The 19,819-nt window shown below is 38.0% G+C and overlaps 1 protein-coding gene across 6 annotated transcripts in view; it reads right to left on the bottom strand.

The window, feature by feature from the left end:
• Positions 1–19,819, bottom strand: part of RAP1GDS1 (Rap1 GTPase-GDP dissociation stimulator 1) — a 112,286-nt gene that overhangs the window by 3,334 nt on the left and 89,133 nt on the right. For all 6 annotated transcript variants that reach the window (XM_068402847.1, XM_068402850.1, XM_068402849.1 and 3 more), the window contains 9 exons: positions 14,934–15,062; positions 12,398–12,523; positions 9,479–9,622; positions 9,079–9,210; positions 8,536–8,670; positions 6,852–6,977; positions 5,717–5,856; positions 2,475–2,601; positions 998–1,126 (listed from right to left, as the gene is read on the bottom strand). In XM_068402847.1, coding sequence (XP_068258948.1) covers positions 998–1,126; positions 2,475–2,601; positions 5,717–5,856; positions 6,852–6,977; positions 8,536–8,670; positions 9,079–9,210; positions 9,479–9,622; positions 12,398–12,523; positions 14,934–15,062 — 1,188 coding nt within the window. The remainder of the gene's footprint in view (positions 1–997; positions 1,127–2,474; positions 2,602–5,716; positions 5,857–6,851; positions 6,978–8,535; positions 8,671–9,078; positions 9,211–9,478; positions 9,623–12,397; positions 12,524–14,933; positions 15,063–19,819) is intronic.

The raw sequence follows: 19,819 nt of genomic DNA, 5'->3' as shown, positions 1-19,819 counted from the left end.
TCATCTTAGTTGTCTGTAAATTTCTGAAACCTTTATGGAATGAAATTTTTTCTCCTTCCACAGAGTAAATACTTCTTAAAGAACTGAATGAAAGAAATGTGGCCACTTCTTGAAACCTCAGCTGGAAATCAAATTTCCTTGTGATACCTCGCTTGGTTTGGTTTGGTTTTTTTTTTGTTTGCCCACACACAGGTGGGAGGTTGCAATATCAAATCACAGCCTGCTCTACCATCCTAAAAACAGTCTGCCCTTTATCAGAGGGTTAGATCAGGAAGATTAGAGTTTACAGTGTCAAGCACTGATGTGTCTGAGCATGTCCTGCTTGTCTTTCAAAGCAACTGTGAACAGTTGTGCCTGGTGGGCTGAGCATGTGAGGACTGTGGAGGGAAGGACTCTTCCTAGTGAGGTCAGTGTGAGGATCCATCCTAAAGCAAGAGTATAGCCTATGTGCTGTACTAAGTACTCACTTGTGTGCATATGTGTCCCTGCAAATATTACCTGTATCTTTATTTTTTTCCTACCATTCTTGTAGGAATTTCAAACTACAAGTGAGGAGGCTCCTTTTAAAATTCCACCGAATTTTGCTTGACTTAAGCTGACCAATAAAAAAAAGGCCATCACACATCCGTTATGGGGAACTTGCAGCTAATGGTGAAAATAAAGTTCTTGTTATCTGCATATTTCCAAAGAGAGCCTGATACTGTACAGTTTTAAATGCCTTTCATTTCTTTCCTGTCAAAGTTTGAGCCAGCTGCATCCTGCAGAAGCCAGAGTCCAATTTCTGCAGTTAATATCCAAAACTGAGTTAACAGCCTCTTTCTTGACACTATAAATAAACACTATAAATAAAGTGTCATAGTAAATTGAACCCGTGTACATTCATTGTGAACAGAGAACCAGTCTCGGAGTGTGTTTGCACATGATCTACGTTCAGGCTAAAAGAACTAAGTTTGAATACATAAATCTCTTAGGAAAGGAGCCTCTCCTGAATACTCACCAGATCCTATAAGTGCACAGATCAGCACCATGGAGTTGTATTTTATTTCTGGAGCGCTCCTGTCGTCTGAGAGCAATCTGTGTAGAATCTGAACAAGCTGAGCACTTTCAAGATCCTTTTCAGCAGTGACTGAAATACAAGTGAAAATTTGTAAATCTGGACGTGCTGCTTGCTTTGATGCTTCTGGGTGTTAGCCATTTATTGAAACATGTAGTTTCAATCGTAGTGAAAGTGGTGCTGTGGTACATAACTCATTGGCATAAAACTGAAGCACGTATTAGATAGTATGATGATAGGAATCACAGCTCTTGCTATAAAAATGTAAAATAGCCTAACTGCTTGAAAGGACAATCACAGAATTTAATGATAAAATCCAGCCTTAAATGTACAGTGAGCTGATGGAAAAGCTACCACATTTTCTAGCTATTTAGGCCAGCACCTGCAATATTTCAGCTTTCAAGACTTTCATTGCCTGAATTTGCTTTTGGAAATTCTGAGTAAATACAGATGGTGTAATTCTTGATTCCATGGTAGAGGGAGCTCGGGGTCCATTATAAATGCTGTGAAAAACTTCTCAAGATCAGTGTGTGAGTTATTTCCTCTGTAGCTTTCTAAGAAACATTACATACTGAATTCAGGCTTGAAACCTTTAAACGTCTGAAGACAAGACAAAGAAGGGTTAGACGATTCATGTGAATAGGAACATTTTTCCTTTTAATTAAAACAATTCCCTGATGCATTGGCAGTGATTTGGAAGGTAGAACACAGCATTCCTGTAGTACGTGATGGCAAGAGATGAAATCAAGAGCAAAAATATGTAATGTTGCTTATTTAGTTCCTTATCTTAGTCAATAAACAAGCAAATAGGATAAACAAAAGCTCTGTTGGGCATTTACCTCTTTGTTCAATAAGCTGAGGTACTACAGAGGCAGGTGAAGGCATGTAATCATCTCTGCCTTCATATGGCAACTCTTGCACCTATTTCTGTGGAACTTTATAATAATAAAGACATTTGGGGGGCATCATCCACCTCTGTGTGTATTCTCTAGCTCTTAGTAATTAGGTAAGTGAAAGCTTTACTTTGATAAGCCCTCTCCAAAGGGGATTAACCATTCTAGTGTAGGCATGTAGTCAGGTCATATAGTCTCCACTCTGAAGTATGATTTTCTTAACTTTTAGCCTGCTGGGTTTTACCCAAAATCTGAAAGTTCTGTTGAAGGGCCTTTCTTGATCATGTGATCACCCACCAGAATGATGGAGCAGACACTGTATTACCAGCAAACTCCAGTTTTCTACATAACCTTACTGCCTGCCTACGTCTGCATGAACTGTAATGTATTTCCGTGCTACTGAAAGGCAGGTGGGAGGAGGAGGCTCTTCTACATTGCAAAAGAAACTCGCACAACTCTCCCTCTGCAGCTTCTCTTGGGCACAGACTGGAAAGAAAACAGGTAGAGTTAACTGCTGGGATACTCACCTAACTCTAGAGCCGCTATTAATGCCAGCGCAACGAGAGCTTCGTTTTGCATTATTACGTGTTCACTGGTTGCCATGGTTACTAAATGCTTGATGCCACCACTCTGTACAATGGTCCTAATTACATCCTAAAATAAATAACATGGAGATGAAAAAAGTCTGCATTAATACAGTTATAAACTGTATTAAATAACAAAATTGTTATGGATGCTATGTTATCTTTGGGTAAGGATGCTTGTTGGCTTTATGCACATATAATTGCTTTGTACATAAATGTACATGCACGTGGGCCTATAAATTATCTGCTCTTACTCTGCAGTTATGAGATACAACCTGTTAAACCAAGCCAGTTAACCACACGACTAAGTTGACACACGTAACTAACTCTTTTCCAGGTTCTGCTGTTTAACTCAAGTTCTCATGGCGTGCTACGCTGGAACTCAGCTGGTGTTCAAAGATCGTTACTTTTCCCTTCTTTATGTGTTTATGTTCAGAGCAGCTTATCAAAAGCACCCAAGAAACCACATATTTGGGATAAGGAGACATAAGAACATAGTCGTAATAAAGTTACCAAATCCTTCATTTCCATGAATTTTCAGAGTTTCTTCAAAATGTTCAGAGAGGTGAGATCACACCTTACTACGTAATAGAAATGGTGTATTTGAAAAAAAAAAGATTTTTAGAAATGGGCAGAAAAACAAGCAGCATTCTCTTAAGTATTGGGGAATTTTCCTTCCAATACAAAGCAGGTTAGGAAAGGATAGTTATGGGATACCAATGTGTTGGTTTCTGTTCCAAAGCCAGTGATTAAAATGAATTGTTGCCCAGTATCTAGGAAATGAAAATGCTGACTGGGTTCAATGGCTTTAACACAGTTTAAAAATAGGCAGCTAGGATTCTGTTTTCAAGTCCAAAATTTGATCCAACTGACATATGTGGCAAAGAATGACTAAAGATTTCTGGTGTCTGCAGGCCTTTGATTACTTGTCAATTATCATTAAAAAAGTAAGTTTGCACCTAATGTTTTCACCAATATATTTCCCAAAAATACTTTGAAAATGTTTGCCTGAAAATCAGGTAACTTGGCATGCTGAAGGGAAACTGTTCAAGGAAATGTGGTTTGGTTTTTACTGATTTTTTTTTTTTATTTGTTCTGTGGATGCACAAAGTTTTGAAATAGTAGTTATTTCTTGAAATAAGAATCTGATTTAAATTTTTTAATCAATGTGTTGAATTTCCATTTGAAGCACACATTCTTTTCTAATTCCAGCCACAAGCCAAAACTAATTAATTGATACACATGCTTAGAATGATTTATGTCCCAGTGCTTGCACAGGCTGTGCAGTGACATTCTTTATGCAAGGAAACAGACACAAAATGATCACAATCCTTGAAAACTGAAATATTTTTAGATAATCATACTGAACATGCTCGTGGCACAAGTCACAGCCTAATGACTCAAGATTTTCACATTTAAAACCTGTTTTTTTCTGAATGATATAATGTATGCAAGCATGTAAGTATTTTTATATTTTTCCTTACTTGCAATGATGTGTTTTATTATTCATGATTTTCTGGTGGAACTCCAAAGCAGTTTTGAGACTTCATGGAATAATCTAGAAGCTGCTAATTTCTATTGGAACTGGTGTGGAATTTTGGCTATATGACCCTTAGGAATCAATCAGCACCTTCGAGATCCAAATTTTTTATTTTGTAGGTGAACGTCACCCTCCAAAAGGCAGTACCAAATAGACAGAAGAGATGACAGCAGTCAGGTTGGCTGCTAGTGTGGCTTAACTCACAAGTACCTTCTCCATTTTTTAGAATGAGACATGTTTTCTAAACTACTGCTGCCTTTGTAAATATTACCCCAAATCCTTTAAAATTAAAAACTGAATTAAAATCTGATGTGCTGTACAGAACCATACAGTCGTACTCACATTCAAACCTAGAGGGCAGTAAAAGCATTTAAAAAAAACACCCTCTCAGCTCTGTTTTCCTCTTCCAGCCAAATTTCCTCTATGAGTACATAAACCAAACAAAAGTTCATCTGTGATAATTCTATTAACTTCTGTATTGATATCTATTTGATGCCATCTATAGTGTCTCTGTATTTAAAATTGAATTCTCTTTTCCTGTAGAGAGTATTGATAAAAACTCACATCTGTGGTGACGTATGCCATCTACGCATGCATCTTGGGGACTGTGCGTGGGGTGTAGAAAAAATGAGAACTCGGAAAAAAAGAAACCTGATCAGTTTTAGAGGCTGAACATAAAACTGAGAATGGGCATTAGAAAGAGACAGTCATATTAGAAATCAGCAAAGATTTAAATCTCTGTAAGGCCAGTTGATTTGATTTTGGAGAGGCTCAGAACAGATCAGGTCCACAATATGTTTTTCACTTTGCAAATGCCATGCGTGAATTAAGAGGTCACTGGTAAAGTCCGAGTTCTCCAAATCACACTTGCTGTTCAAGCTCAGTCATGCAGCCTGTGTTCATATCAGTGAACGCACTAAATGAAGTCTGAGCCTGAAACAGCTGGTTTCCAGAGGCGATGCTTTTGTCCCTTGTAGGGCTCTGTTTTGCCTAATACTCTCCTGAGCAAGGACGGTGGACTTAGACTGCTCACGTAAACGTATTTGGTTGATGCGAAGGTGATGGGAGGGACAGAACCCATCTGTCCCACAGTTTCTCTTAATGTCATACCTTTTGCCATGTACAAGCAAGACTTTGTTAGAATTTTGAGTAAGTGATCATTTCTAAGGATCCGTTAGAATCTTAAAACTCTGAAATATGAAGAGTAGGGGGACAGACTACTTCTGGATCTCAATTTTATATAAATATGTAGCAAGATCATAACAATTGATTGCAATGATTCTTTATATATAGCATCATTAAAACGTAGAAAATGTGGCATGCGGAACTTCTACAGGATACAATACAAATAGAAGTGAGTCAAGACTTAGCTGCGTGAATCCTAACAGTACTCCTTCAACTGGCCTGCCGCTCTGAAATTGTTTTGCTTTGTTTCATTTTTTTTTTAACTACACAGTTCCAGTAAGCATTTAAACCTGTTGCTTGTGTCTGACTGGCAGGTCCCAGAGACCAAGGAGATGCAACACACGGATTAACCAACCTTCCTCTCTAGAAGGATTACGTACCACAGGGCTCGGCTACCAATACCAAGTGCAGAGGTAACTTAGTTCTTACAAGCTGACCCGCTTTTTCACTGCTAACTTACTTTTGATTTGCTGTGTCGTATAAGTGCAGAAAGTAGTCTGTTGGACTCTCCCATCACACCTGCGTGATCCTTGGCTTCGCACCACTCCACCAATCGTTCCACCAGTTTTACATTTTTGCCCAGCTGTTCCGCTGCTTCTGCTACATGATGCCAGAGCCAACAACACAACAAAAAAGTTGTCACTTTTTTAAGCAAGTGCTAGAAAAATAAGCTGAAAGTTACTAACTAGAAGGAGTTTGTTAAGTAGAACTTCACTAGCTTGCACTAACAGTGGCAGAAGTCTAGGTTGCAGGGAAGCAAGTAAAGCCAGTCAAAATGGAAACAAAATATAGAAAAACATTCATAATCCAGTTTTTGAAAACAACTTATCAGCCAAGTTAATGAGGCTTGTGCATTGATTAAGAGTACGGAAAATACAGATGATGTCACACCCCCGGGCGAGCTAGCTCAAAAATTTAAAACCAGGAGGGACCGCTGCCAGAAGGGAGCACTGTGGTCAGTTAGATTAGGTTTTATAGACTGTAAGTCCCATAAGATTCTTCAATGAATTTCTATTTCACATCTAATAACTTTGCTAGAACTAAAACGGATCTTTTGAGAAAAATCTGCAGGACTGGGTCAAAAATAAATACTTAGCTAATTTATCTCATTAACTACTTTTGGCTTTTAGCAGACTTCTGGTTTTATGAATCCTCATCCTGGAACAAGCTGTTAAACTAAAAGGTGCTTGTTCATTTTGAAATTGCAGTTTATCAGTTAACAAGTGCATTAGTCTGTTCCAAGGAGCTAGGTACAGCCAGGAAATGCAGTAAGTGAACAGCAAAACAGGAGTGGTAGCTTAAAACACTCATGCCCCAGTACATGCTCATAATGTGACAGTGTAGGGGCGTTCTGAAGTAGGAAAGTAAATAAGCACTTGACACCTATTCTGAGGGTCCCTGGTAGTCAGTTTAGGAGTTCTGAAAAAAAGTCAACCCACTTTCCTCTCCCTTTGCATATATGTATTAGATTTATTCCAAGACTTCAGGAATAAAAATTTAAAAACCCCTTTGCTTCTCTGTTGTAAAAATCTTGGCAGCATATCACAGACTGAACCAAAGAGAATCACTTAACATAGAGAACAGTTTATTTTTACCTTGTGCATCTATTAACATTCTTAATGTTCCCAGCAGCTTGAACTGAACAGGGGGCATCTCCGATCTGAGAAATTTCAATACAGCTTCTGCAACACCAGCTGATAGCATCTTAGCCTTATTTACAACTGCATGAATAAAGAACAGGGATGGTCTCAAGAACATTTCTGGAAGATGCAGTTTATTTTCAAGATGGTCTTGAAGCAAATTTTCAGACACGGTTTGAAAAATAGCTTGTGAACACAGACTTCAGGAACATGAGTGTGCGCTGGCAATACTGCGTTGTGGAAAAATGTCATGGTTGCTAATAAATGGGTGTGAAATTAAGTGCGTTTTCGTAGCACGCACCTCTAATTTTCAGTGCTCAGCCTGAACATAAACTGAAGGCTAGACTTTTCCCCCTTGGTCTAGGAAAGGTGTCTTCCACAAAATGCGTCATGTAGAAGCCCAGGCTGGTACTTGCACCCCAAAATATGAGGAAACTGCTCTGATTCCCAACAACACTTCCATTTCACAAAGGCAAAGGAACTAAAGCATCTAATTAGCAGAATAACCTCTTATCCGGATCCAATACTTTATACAAACAACACTGTGGCCTGACATGTCTGGAGCCTGTAGTCCTTGTATTGCCCCCCAAACTCTCTTTCATCCCCTCTACTAGTCTACATTCTCTACTTGCATGGAGATCTTTGAAATATATGTAAGGTGCAAATTTGGTCCAATATTGTACTTAGAAAAAAGTACTTATTTCATATTCGAAGTAGTGTTTAACAAGCAGTTCATCACTGAGGTCACTTGTTACTTGCTCATTTTTCTAAAACAATATACATGAAGTCTTACGTAGGTCTCTGGCAGACGTCCTTGAGCATAGGCTACAGGGAAGCTTGCTGACTGATGGAAGTTACTAGAATTACTCACCTGAGAAAGGTAAGCAAACGGCATACCACTAAAGCTGCATGGGTTTTCTTATGTATGCATGACCGTTTTTAGAAAGTTATTATTTGTTAAAACTGAAAATGGCAAAATAAGGTTAAATGGATGAAAGGCTTATTTTTAGCTTGGTATGAGAAAGCATAGACAAATATTACAGACCGGCTTTGTTTTTATGTGCATGTGCTCTACCTGTTATTCTTGGGTAATCAAAACTCATACAAATTAAGCTACTAAAAATGACAAAATTAGCATTCAGTTCATTGCCTACAAACACTAACTAATTGCAACAGGCTGGCTATTCTAACAGTCGACCTCCAGCTCTAATTTGGGAATTGACAAAGTTACAGTAAGATGCAGTGTTTCAACAAAACGGACACTGCTGTCTGGTGGGACCCTCAGCTGTGAGAGATATCCCAAACGAAACAAACAAAACGCAGTGCTCTGGACAGAAAGGATTGAGAAATCACATCTGACGCCTCCTCAGCTCCCTGCCTATTACAAAGCTGCCCTTTCCTTGGTGGGGGATAATACTGTGGGATCAAAGTGGCAAAGGAAAGTCAATAGGCCTGTGATGTATTTAAAACTGCTTGTCACAACTGCTGTGCAAAAGGCATAAAAGTGATGACGGGCCTGAATGAAAAGCAGCAGTCTGACCTGCCTCTAGTCAGTTCTCCCCACCTCATACCCTGTGGGGGTGCAGTGGGAGAACAGCATTTCATCTTTGGGTAATTAGCAATGCAGAGTGAGGCTTACCAGGAATAGCCAGGTTTCTGAGAGCACTCAGTGCAGCGTGCTGCACAGTTACATTTCCATCCTCCACATGTCTGTCTAGCAGATCCATCAGCTTTTGAACTATGCCATTATCCACCATATGGATGCAGTTTCCGTCTGTGCGAGATGAGACAAGTCATTTGTGAATGGAAGATTATTACTGAGATTCTTACAAGAGCTTTTTAAGAATAGAAGGGTTATTTCCTTGCTCCTTTCTAGATCTCGTTGTTGAGAATCTGACCAGCACCATGAATGGGAGTTGCAGTGCTCATGACAAATTTAGAAGAGTGATATAAGAAACGTTGAAGGAGACAGAAATCCCCTATACCCCTCAACAAACGTGAAACAGTATTTTTAAAGTAGACTTAACACTTTTCAGGCTTGTAAAGTATAAAACTACTGATGTTGCTGTATAGCTCAATACCAGCTTTACCGTGACACGCAGTTTTTGTTTGTAGCTGTACAGATACAGCATGACAAAAGGGCACAGATAAATATACAGAAGCTATTATGGCATATTCTTACCATTTCTGGCAAAATTTGCAATAGCCAATGCTCCTGCAAGCTGTAGCTGATGGCTATTGGAAGGAATCCATGAAAGTACTCTTTGGAACACACTGCCTTTTCCTCCTTCAAATAACTTTTGCATGGATTCATCTGGGGTAAAAAGCACAGACAGTCAGCAAGCCAAAGAAGTGTTCGTTAGGGAAAATTCTTTAAATTTGTGAAGCTCTTCTGGCTTCACTACAATTAATCCAGTCCTGCAATGGGATAAGAGACAAAATCTGACCCATTAAACGTTAACTGGCAGGTAGCAGGTCCTCTAGGTTATTTAGAAAATTAATAAATAGTAAAATTCAGCAGCCAAACGGCATTACAAGTGTCTGCTGTTGCTTTGCAGAAGACAGCGACACACTGTACTTACCTCCAAGCAATAATAAAACCATAAGATCAGAAGCTGTTTTAAGCTCTGCAATATCCTCCTCTTTGTCACTGTCCACAGTCTTCTGGACAATCTCAAGTAAGCACTCCACCAAGCCTGCTTCAACCAGCTGCAGTTTAATGACATCTGAAGAATAGCATGGATAACAGGAGTCAGAATCATGATTTTAAATACATCTTTTGTACATAACTGCGGGACAGACTGTGAAAAGAAGTAGTAATGTCAATGGTTTCACTGACAGCTTGTGTAGATAAAACGGCAGCTTCTTTATTTTAAATTCTCAGGGCCAACTTCTGTTATTATTCACATACCAGCTGCTCCCCCACCTCGGGACTGCTTTTAGAGCACAACTCTACACTGAAGCTGTATGGAGCTGCTCTTCACTTAAAAACGAGGCTATTTCTCTACAGCAAACTTCTAGCATCTCAGCTGTCAATGCAGCAGACTCATAAGGACTGTGCTGTGTTTGGGCTATCCAAAGACTTTGGACTGTGTTGCAGAACAAACTTTGGGTTTCTTACTTTATTTCATGTACAGAAGAGCTACTGACTTCAGTGAGACACGCAAGTATAAAATACAGAACTTTCTGATGAAATCTCAGACAAGTAATCACCCATTTCTTTTAGCTGAGCCAAGATTTCTGCCATCTGTTGAAAGGGCTGCAGGAGGAGTACAGTAAGGCCAAATCGAAAAGGCTGGGTTGGGAAAGGAATTTGTTGTGACTGAAGAAAAACTGGAAACTGATGAGGCAAACTCATTTCTTAGCTGTTATTGGCAACAAGGGCCAACAGAGAAGGTGATAAACATGTTTTTCACGTGGTGACAGAGAACTTGGGAGCAATATTTTTTTCTGTTGTTTCTACAACACAATCTTTAACAGATTTTTTTTCCCCTGTGAACATGGAGCTGGGAATCTCTTTACATGCCTACAGTCCCTTTCTGTTAAGTGGCAATGGCAGGTCGTCTGATGCTGTGTTATGTCTTTTTGTTATATGAAAGTGATTCTGGTAGTTTTTGCATGGTGATATTAGAAAGCAGTCACACACCTTTGCAGAAATGTGCAAACAAATGGACTTCTCTTAGCTTTCTGCATGAAATGGTGTTTTAACAACAAGGAGCTTAACCCAAGTTAAAATATTTTTAAAGGCCAAAGCTTTGGAAATATTTTTTTCATATAGTTTACAAGCGACAGTTGGGTGAGGAAAAGTGTTCTACCTCTGGTGAAGGATGTGACTGACTCTCAATTTCCTGTTCTCACTAGGCTTTTTGCCTGAGTGAAATTCATTGTTCCTCTAGGAGCAGCTGACCTTCTCATGAACTTTGTTAGGGAATGCAAAATATCCAGTTGAGATTTTTTTTAAATAGGCACTTTTGCACTGAGGTACTTTAAAAAATAGAGTTCCTTTAGTTACAGAACACCAGGCTGCAGATGTTCTGTGATTTGAAATATAAATTGCTACACCAGTGTGCTTAAACAACAACAAAACAAAACAAAGCAACCCTCAAAAAACCCCAACCACCAAAATCCAGACTCTGCAAATACTTCATTTAGATGTTTTTGTCTCCTGACCTATTGCTAATTATCTACAAGTAAAAGCACCTAAACAGTACCAGCACAGTGAACTCATTTAAGTATGCCTTGAATCCACAGTGGAAGAGTTTAGCTGACTACCTCATAACATGAAAGCACCTGAGTTATGTTCAGCAGCAGTAAACTTATCAAATTTTATTGGGACTATAAAACATAGTTTAAGAAAAATTAAGCATTTGAACTGAAATATGTCAAACTTACAAAAGGTTTGACCCAATTCTGTGTCAGTCTCCAAAGATGGAACTATCTTAGAGCAACCTGCCAGTTATTATATAATAAATGAATACATTTTGGCAAAATGTGCATTTTTAGAACTGAAAAAAGGAATCCTGTTTTCACATACCACTTAAAATAGAAGACAAAATAACTTTTTAAATTGAAGTATAAATTTATCTTGATTTACACTGTGTAAAACAGACACAGACGAATGTGTGTGTGTACAACAGAGTAGGATGAAAACTAAATCTTTAGAGTTTACAATTCTATCGAATAATTTATTCTATTCAAGCAACTTTAATGCTGAGGTGATTAAAACAAGGTTATAGAGCCATCAGATCCTGTGATGTCTTCCATACTCAAAACTGCTTTCCACTTCAGTCCAGCTCCACCTGTTAACTCATTTCTTCGTTTCGTTTAAGGGTACATGGCAGATTACACAAACCACCCAGAAGTCCTTTGGGAGGAGCATCCCGGAGGGGTGATCGGGCATACGTCACTTTCTGCTCTGGCTTGAGCAGTGAACGAAACTCAAGTCTCTTGGGGCTACCATAATATATGCCACCAAACGCCCAAATTAAATTCCTATGCTCTCTCAATGAACAGCAGGGGGAGAGCGTCCAGGTCTTATCTCTGCAATTAACACGCCCCTTGCAAAAATAACGTCCATAGGAAATGGAGCTGCCAGTCGTTCTGCGATCCCAGGAAATGATGTAATGACTGATGTCCTGGTGCTGTAACGGACTATGAATGCTTGAGCCAGCATTCTGCAGACAAATGTTGTAAAGCCCTCTAAAAAGTGGCTTTTGATATTCCCACTGCAGGTACAGGGTAATAAAATGTAATGTAATCATATACAGAGTGAATCAGAGGTGGAATTAGCACCAACAGTTTGTTGGCTCCTGTCATATGCTCAGACAATTAAGACCTATTCTCTTTATATGAAACTATCATCACAAGGATCAGCCATGGCGGTTTCTGAATGAGGCAGCCAGTTAATCTGCATTTACTCCCTGAAAAAGAGACTCATATACCAAAACACATATAACGGAATGAATAAAAAATAGTGTAAGAAAAAAAAATCAAATTCTTACCATTTTCTGCCAGGGGAGCCAAAACTTCAAAAATCATCTCTTTTTTATCATGCTCTATTTGCTTCTTGAACAGTTTCACAAGCTCTTCAGCAATGTTTGTGTAGGCAAACTGCTCTTTACTTGACTCTGTGAAGCAAAAGGAAAAATTCAGTATCAAGTAAACAAACCACATCAAAAGGTAGGACTATTTTTTTCTCTTTATTACCAGATCTATTCAGTAAGATGACTAATAGTGCTCTTCACAGACAAGAACAATTGACTTGTGCTTGTCACTAAATGAAAATAAATATGTCTAACACTTTAAGGTAAAGGTACTGACCTGAATTAACTATGATTAAAGCTGTTAAAAATATATAAATATATGATCAAGGCTGTCGGGGTTGTTTCTGCCCAACAGAATGTAAAGGTACCTATAGAAACAGTAACGTTACAAAAATATATATTAAGTCTTTGATTCCCCATCTTACCAGGAAGACTAGCAGATTATATACTGCATTCTCTATGGGAGAGACGAAGAGTTGTACTGAATGCTTTAATATTTACATGGTTTCACGATGGTGACATTTCCTTTGAAATCTGTGCGTGGCTGTTGCAGGGCCATTTCATACTGCACAGATAGCATAAAGCAGCTTTACAGAGAGGCTAGCTTGCTACCAGGAGGTTAGCCAGCAGACCACGGTTCTTCAAATGGGGATTCAACAAAAGCATCTCTTATTCCACTGCCTGTATCTTGTTCCTTCTCACTGGCAGTATTACAGGGAATGCAGGTGATAGGGCTGGTGTTCTGCATTCTCCAGTTGCCACCTCCTGAGGGCCATCTGTAGTTAGAAAACCTTCCAGCACCTTTGCTCCTGCTCTAATGGATGGTTAGGGATTATTTTCACGTAGAGTTGACCCCAAGGGCTCGGGAAAAGCATGAACTGCAGAACTAGACCCTTTTGTGCACATCCCATTATTGTTTTCTCTCAATATGCACGATTGCATAGCATATTCTAAGTGGATTTTTGACCTTTTCAGTATTTTTAAAAGCAGAACCATCACTCTCTTTATTGGGTTTTTGCCCTACTTTGACACAGGATAAGAGTTTCATATAATGTTTCTCAAGGCATCTGTGCAATGCAGATGTCTCTTAAGTGATGAAAAATGACAACCTCACAATAAAATTTCCTGAAGTTACAAGGCAAAAATAAAATATTACAGTTATGATGTGATTGACTAAGCTATTGCTTAAGGGAGATTAAAGTATTACAAGCTAAATTAATTTAGTGCCAGTCTTAAAGAACAAGCATCTTTTCAGTGTATGGGAACAGGAAGGGAAGCAGCTGCTGTTAAGCTTCTTTCCCATGGTTCTTATTACTCAACTGGACAGAGCTGGATCTTTCCAACGAGGGAAAGGAAATGTAGTTCTCAGTGAAGATACCATTTATTATATTTAATATCCTTACGGTTTTAGTTGCATTTTAGCACTAGAATTTCCAGTATACGACTTTGATTATACTTCCTGCTGTGCAGACACAATACATAGTGCCCATCTTGAAGATCTCTGATCTATTAATTTCTTTAGTGCTATTTTGATGGCTCTTTCTGTCGTTTTGTTAAGTAGACTTGTCTGCTATAAGCAAAGGTATTGTGTGTGATCAGACTATACTACATAACATGATAGTCTCTCTGGTCTTGAAATTTATGAATTTAGGACAGTTGCCAATAACTTCAGGCCACCAAATAGTACAAATTCACAGATATATTTTTCATATTTTGAACTGCTGAATCTTCTTAGAAATACAGGATGGTATCATAACTGTACTCCAGTACAGTATCCTCATAAGACTAAAATTACACAGAACAGGTTACAAAAGAACAGCAATGTAAAACACAAGTGATAATAAAACACAGGCCTTAACAACCTGTTGGTTTACACTTGGTGGAATTCCAATGAAAACTAATCCACTTGCGAAGACATTGGATCAAAGCAGGACCACAAACTTCAGTGTAAATGAAGCTGTAACTAAACTTGCTAAAAATAACATCTACAGCTTAGTAGTATTCATGATTTATACATGCAAGTATTTAGACTAGAACACATTAAAACTCTACACCTAAAAGAATATTGTATAGGCAGATTTATGAACTGTGCCCGTCTCAGTTTCATTCAGTGATTTCCATAAGCCAAATTTAATCCCGATACAACTTCGTGGAGCTACATCAGGATACATTATTTATATTATTAATAAATAATTCACTGTAAGTAGCAGTGCTCAGGAAATAGTTTAGATGATTTAAAATGTGCTTAGTTGCATTGAAGAACGTTAACATAAAACATAAGGTTGTACAAAGCACCCAAATAAATTGCAGTTACTGAAGGGGAAAAAAAAAGAACAACTGCAGATTTTTAGAGACAATAAGCAGAAATTGCTTGCTTTAAGTTTTGAATGTGCCAAAAGGAATGGAACAAACATTAGTGCAAGGCTTTTGTTAGTCTTAAAATTTAACTTTATGGAAACTGGATGTAAATTTGAGAATAGTATTGTGGACTTACCAAGTTCTGCTAAATTGCCAAATGCAACAAGGCACATCTCTGTCAGAGCTGCATTTTGACAATGAATACCCAACAATTTCACTAATGTAGGAATAACACCCATATTGATAAGCTGTGACTGCAGGGTATCTACATAAAAAGAAAGTACAACAGTGAGTTAGCATTTCTGTTCGTACTACTATTCTTTAAACCAAAAAAGCATTTTTCACACTAAGCAACTTCTAGGCTAAGCAGCATTTAAATGTCTGTCTCCTCTACTCTTCTACACTAGGATTTGGTCCAGACTTGAGATATGGACTCATAATTCCCCCTGCCCCTGGCAATGGGATGTATTCCCAGAAATATTCCCTCCTGACCTGGTCATAGGATATAGTGAATTAGCAGCTACTGATAATTTTGTGGTCATCAGGTTCCTAATACATGTTGGGTTTGATTCTGAGCTCACTGAGACTAGCTGACTGAAATCAAACAAAACTACATCAGTGAAATAATTATTTATCTGGGAGCTTGTTCCTATATACTGTTTTCCCTTCAAGATCAAAATTGGAAAATTAAAATTAGAACGAATATAAACTGGCACTGAAATAAACATGGAAAGTTTTATAAACACAGGAAGTCACAATGTAGATTATGAGGAGCTTGAGAAAAAAGAAAGTTTAATAAAGACAAAAAAAAAATGGAAGGTTTAAGAAAAGTCCTTAGAAGCCATTCTGATAATTTCTTGCAGAGGATGAAAGTTTATAGTATTTACAAGTAAGAAAGTTATTGCTCCTAGATGTCTGCAAATAGAAAGATGCTTTGATGGTTAGGCAGAAACATGACTGTTTGAAAGGATTATTTATAACGATTTTTTCTCTTACACATTTTACCTAGCAAAGGAGAAAAACACTGTTTCACAGTTGAATAGAATGAAGCAGACATGAACACACCAGACGTTGTTTAGTAATTTTCCTAAGCATCTTTTTTTCCTTTGTTTCTAAGCACTTTAACTATGTTTAAATGTTACAGACTCAAAAGACAAGGATCCAAAGCCCAGTGAATTCAAGAGAATTTTATTACTTCATTTAGCTTTGGGTCAAGCCCTATAGGGGAATTCGTTTTGTGGGGTTTTTTTTAAGGAATTCATTCTGAGCAACTGAAATAAGTTGGAGTTTTTATATCTTGTGGAATCAGAGCCATAAAAATTGTACATTTTTACAGGGAGATAAAAACATATTACATCTGAAGTCTAACAAATTTAGTATCATCTCATGCTCTCGGAAAACTCTTTGCCTTCCAGATTCTGCCAAATGTGTTTGAAATGTTCATAGAATAAAAATTATGAAAAGATTCTGGAATGTTTAGTTCATTTATATTCAGTGTAAAATACTTTTATAATAATTATCATTTGGTACAATAAATAAGTAAATGGCATGGTTATTACAGGTTATTGGGGATGAGCAGGAATCCTTATGGCTTGACATCTTTAATAAAACTGTATTACTTACCAGTAACTGAATTTCCTTCTTTTGGGGGAGGGGTTATCTCTTCCACAGATTTGTGGTCTTTAGAGAAATTTATGAGAACACCGTGTCAGACATCAAAGAGCTGTTGAAGTTGTCAAATTTCAGGTAAGTACATATTGCACTAGCGCATGCATTGAATGCCATTTTACCTCTGGCAGATGTGTGAATCACTACTACACCCTCCTACTTCATTCCAAACTGACTGTAAAAATCTTGTCTCTGAATAGGAAAACTGGGGAGGGGGGAGCTGGAATGGTTCTGTGGAGAAAATGATCGTGTAGGAGAACTCAAGTTACTGGTAAATAATCTGTTTTTGTCCTCGGTTTGTGATTGTCCCCTGCAGACACTTAAAAATTCTGATGGAAAAATGGTAGTCATGGAGAGTAGGAGAACAAAGACACACACCACAAATGCCATAGAAAATTACGTGGAAATAAATTGCTTTGTTACTAGACTATGCCTTTAGTGACTCTAAAATCACTTTATTCAACTGTAATGGACAAAGAGACAATTAATCTCTATGGGCTTCATTTGGCAAAGCGTTCTGACATCAGAAGCATAAACTCTATTTTGAGCAGGGTTTTTTTTCTGCTGTCTCTTTCTTAATACAAAATATATAAAAAGTGTGGAGGAGAAGACAAGTGGAAAAAAGGAAAGAATAACCGTCTTTGAAAGGAAACAGGAAACTTAAAGGCCAAATAGAAGGATATATTGTTGTCCAAGAGACCGTGGAGCACACTGATTAAAGGGCCTCTAGAATTCCCAAGTAGGAAAAAGAAAAAAGAAAATATACCAAGAAAGGACAATTGTACTGGATCAAAAGTCAGATATTATACCTGACTCCATACCTGTCTCATTTCCTTGGAAGAGAAGGATGTCACCTGAGCACAGGAATGGTCTACAGTGGTAGGAACGGGATTACAAGAATTGCCAATAAGGTAAATGTTGATGCCTTAGCCGGAGTAAGTGAAAGGCTAAATTGTCTCCTCTGCCAAAGACAGGACAACCCTGTGAGTCACAAAGCTGCATAGGATGCAAAACCTTTGAAAATAAAAGGCTGCCAGCAGCTATTTGCTATGTTTATACTTAAGCCTGGGCTTGCCATACAAATTCTGAACTTGTCATTTCCATCTGTCTTTACCACCAATAGGAGGCTCTTGCTCTAGTAAATACAAAAGCAAAGTCTATGAAGAAGTTTAAGAGAAAAGTGTTATGCTTCTCACTGGTATGGAAACCTTAGAGCACTTTTTAGTTCAGAGAAATTAAAAATATCTAAGTGGTTCAGTCTTAGGTGAAGGGCCTGCCAGCAGTCCTCTGGCTGTCCTATGAAAGACTGCAGGCTAGGTAACTTGGAATAACTGCGTATCTCAGCCTTTCATTGCACCAAGTGTTGAGAGTCTACTAGAGCAGGAGACAAATTCAGGGGACACATGCATCCATCCAGAAGCAGTTGCCTGACACAGGACTAAAGTGAGCCATGAAGCCAGGCAACATCGCGCCTCAGGATGAAACAGCATTTCTATCAGCTTCCTAAGCAGAACTTTATGTGTAGTGAGCAGGAAGCATGAAAAACTGAATGCCTCATCTGAATTTATGACTTAAAAGCCACAAAAGAAACTCTCAAATTTTACACTGCTATCACGTGTTGCACTAGTAAGACGCCTCTGTGTTCTCTTGGGGTGAAAAGCACTGACAGTGATGCTGTACATATACAGGTAGATAAAAGGCAATCAATACATGCGCCAGCACAAAGAATTACCTACCTAAAACTTGAATTTCAATGGCTCCATGTCCTTCGGTGACACACATGGAAACTCCAAAGAGTAAGATCTGGGGAGAATATCCCAAATTGAGAACTTTACTGGGGGCATTTGAGTTTAAAATGCTGATTTAGGCTAGTTCATGATTTTGGACAGAATTTCAGAAAACAACTACTCATTTCTTATTTCATCAGCAACCATGATTATAATGCTAAAGGAAAATTTGTTTTGTACAAATTCGTGGCATAATTTCGTACCCTAGAGAAACCTGCTTGCAATCCCCACATCTATGTTAAATCATCATATACAATATAAGTGATTGTACTGATTATCTCACTATCATAAGAAACATACTTTTTATCTGCTTTTACATGCTTTAGGTTACTTTGCATTTAAGTATATATAGGCCTTGAAAGCATGCTAGACATCTTTAGCTGTGATGTAAATGAAATAAAAAAACATGGCAAACATGAAAATTAGCAAAGGTAAGTCTTAGAAGGAAGCATTACTGAAATATTGCTGTTAGACCATAATAATGGCGTCATAAATCTCCCTTTCATTTCTTGGGTATTTACATAGCTTCTGCAGATGGTAAACACTACAAATCAGTCCCCAGCATTCATTCTAGTCACTAAGAGTTTTGTGAGAATAAGAAAGGCTTGGCAGTTGTATGATTTAACATCAGAATGTTACATTTTACAAAGGCACTGAAGGAAAGACAACCTTGACAGACTGAAGTTTAATATGAAATGAGATGAGGAAGCAATCTATAAACATAATTATTTTTATCTACATATATACACCCATATATAAACATATGTATACTTTCACACATGCATACTGTATCCAGTTAACTTCTGATCTCCAATTTGACTACCTAATAAGCCTAGTTCTTCCATCATTTCTGCACTTCTTTAAAAATGCTTTCATGGTTTGTTTTATAAATCTCAAGAGACAATTAGCTACCTTATAGACTGATCCCATTAACTTGTAAATAGTCTAGGCTCACAGGATTGAGATCTGCAGAATAACTGCTCATGTCACTAACTCTTATATGTGAGTGTTTGTATATGATTATTAGTTTTATTAGATTAGTTATTAGTTTTTCACTCTTTATCCAAGCCTGCTTTGCCTCTTGCTCATAAGCAGATTCATAGCTACACAGAGACTGTATGTAATGATAACAGAATGGGAGAAGCGCAACAACACACTGAACCCACTGAAAGGTGCCCAAACAGCAGCTGTAAGCATGGGTGCTCCGTACCCCAAATAAAGTGTGCATAGCTTGACAAAGAAAGAATTATTATAGGTTTTTGTCAAGACTTACTTCTTTCAGGATTAAGCTATGAGCAAAAACATTCACAAATGTGTGACATGTTTGTTTCGTTCCTGGCCATACCTGCAACTTCGCGTTTTAAGAACTAATAATGGAAAGCAGGGATGAGCTATTTGTGTCTGATAATTGAATTTGGGTAGTAAAATACGATTATGACAGAGAGGGTCAAGATAATCTGGGCTGAAGGGAAAGGGATGTGTTCCGTCAGAAAAAACTCTCTGATTTCTAGCAACGCAATTAAAAATCAACAGTTTTTTTTTTTAGCGTAAAAGAACTGCAAGAGAT

The sequence above is a fragment of the Nyctibius grandis genome, chromosome 6 (genome assembly GCF_013368605.1).
Source record: "Nyctibius grandis isolate bNycGra1 chromosome 6, bNycGra1.pri, whole genome shotgun sequence".
NCBI lineage: Eukaryota > Metazoa > Chordata > Aves > Nyctibiiformes > Nyctibiidae > Nyctibius > Nyctibius grandis.
Note: the sequence above shows the minus strand (reverse complement) of the source record. Positions and strands in the feature narration are given on the sequence as shown.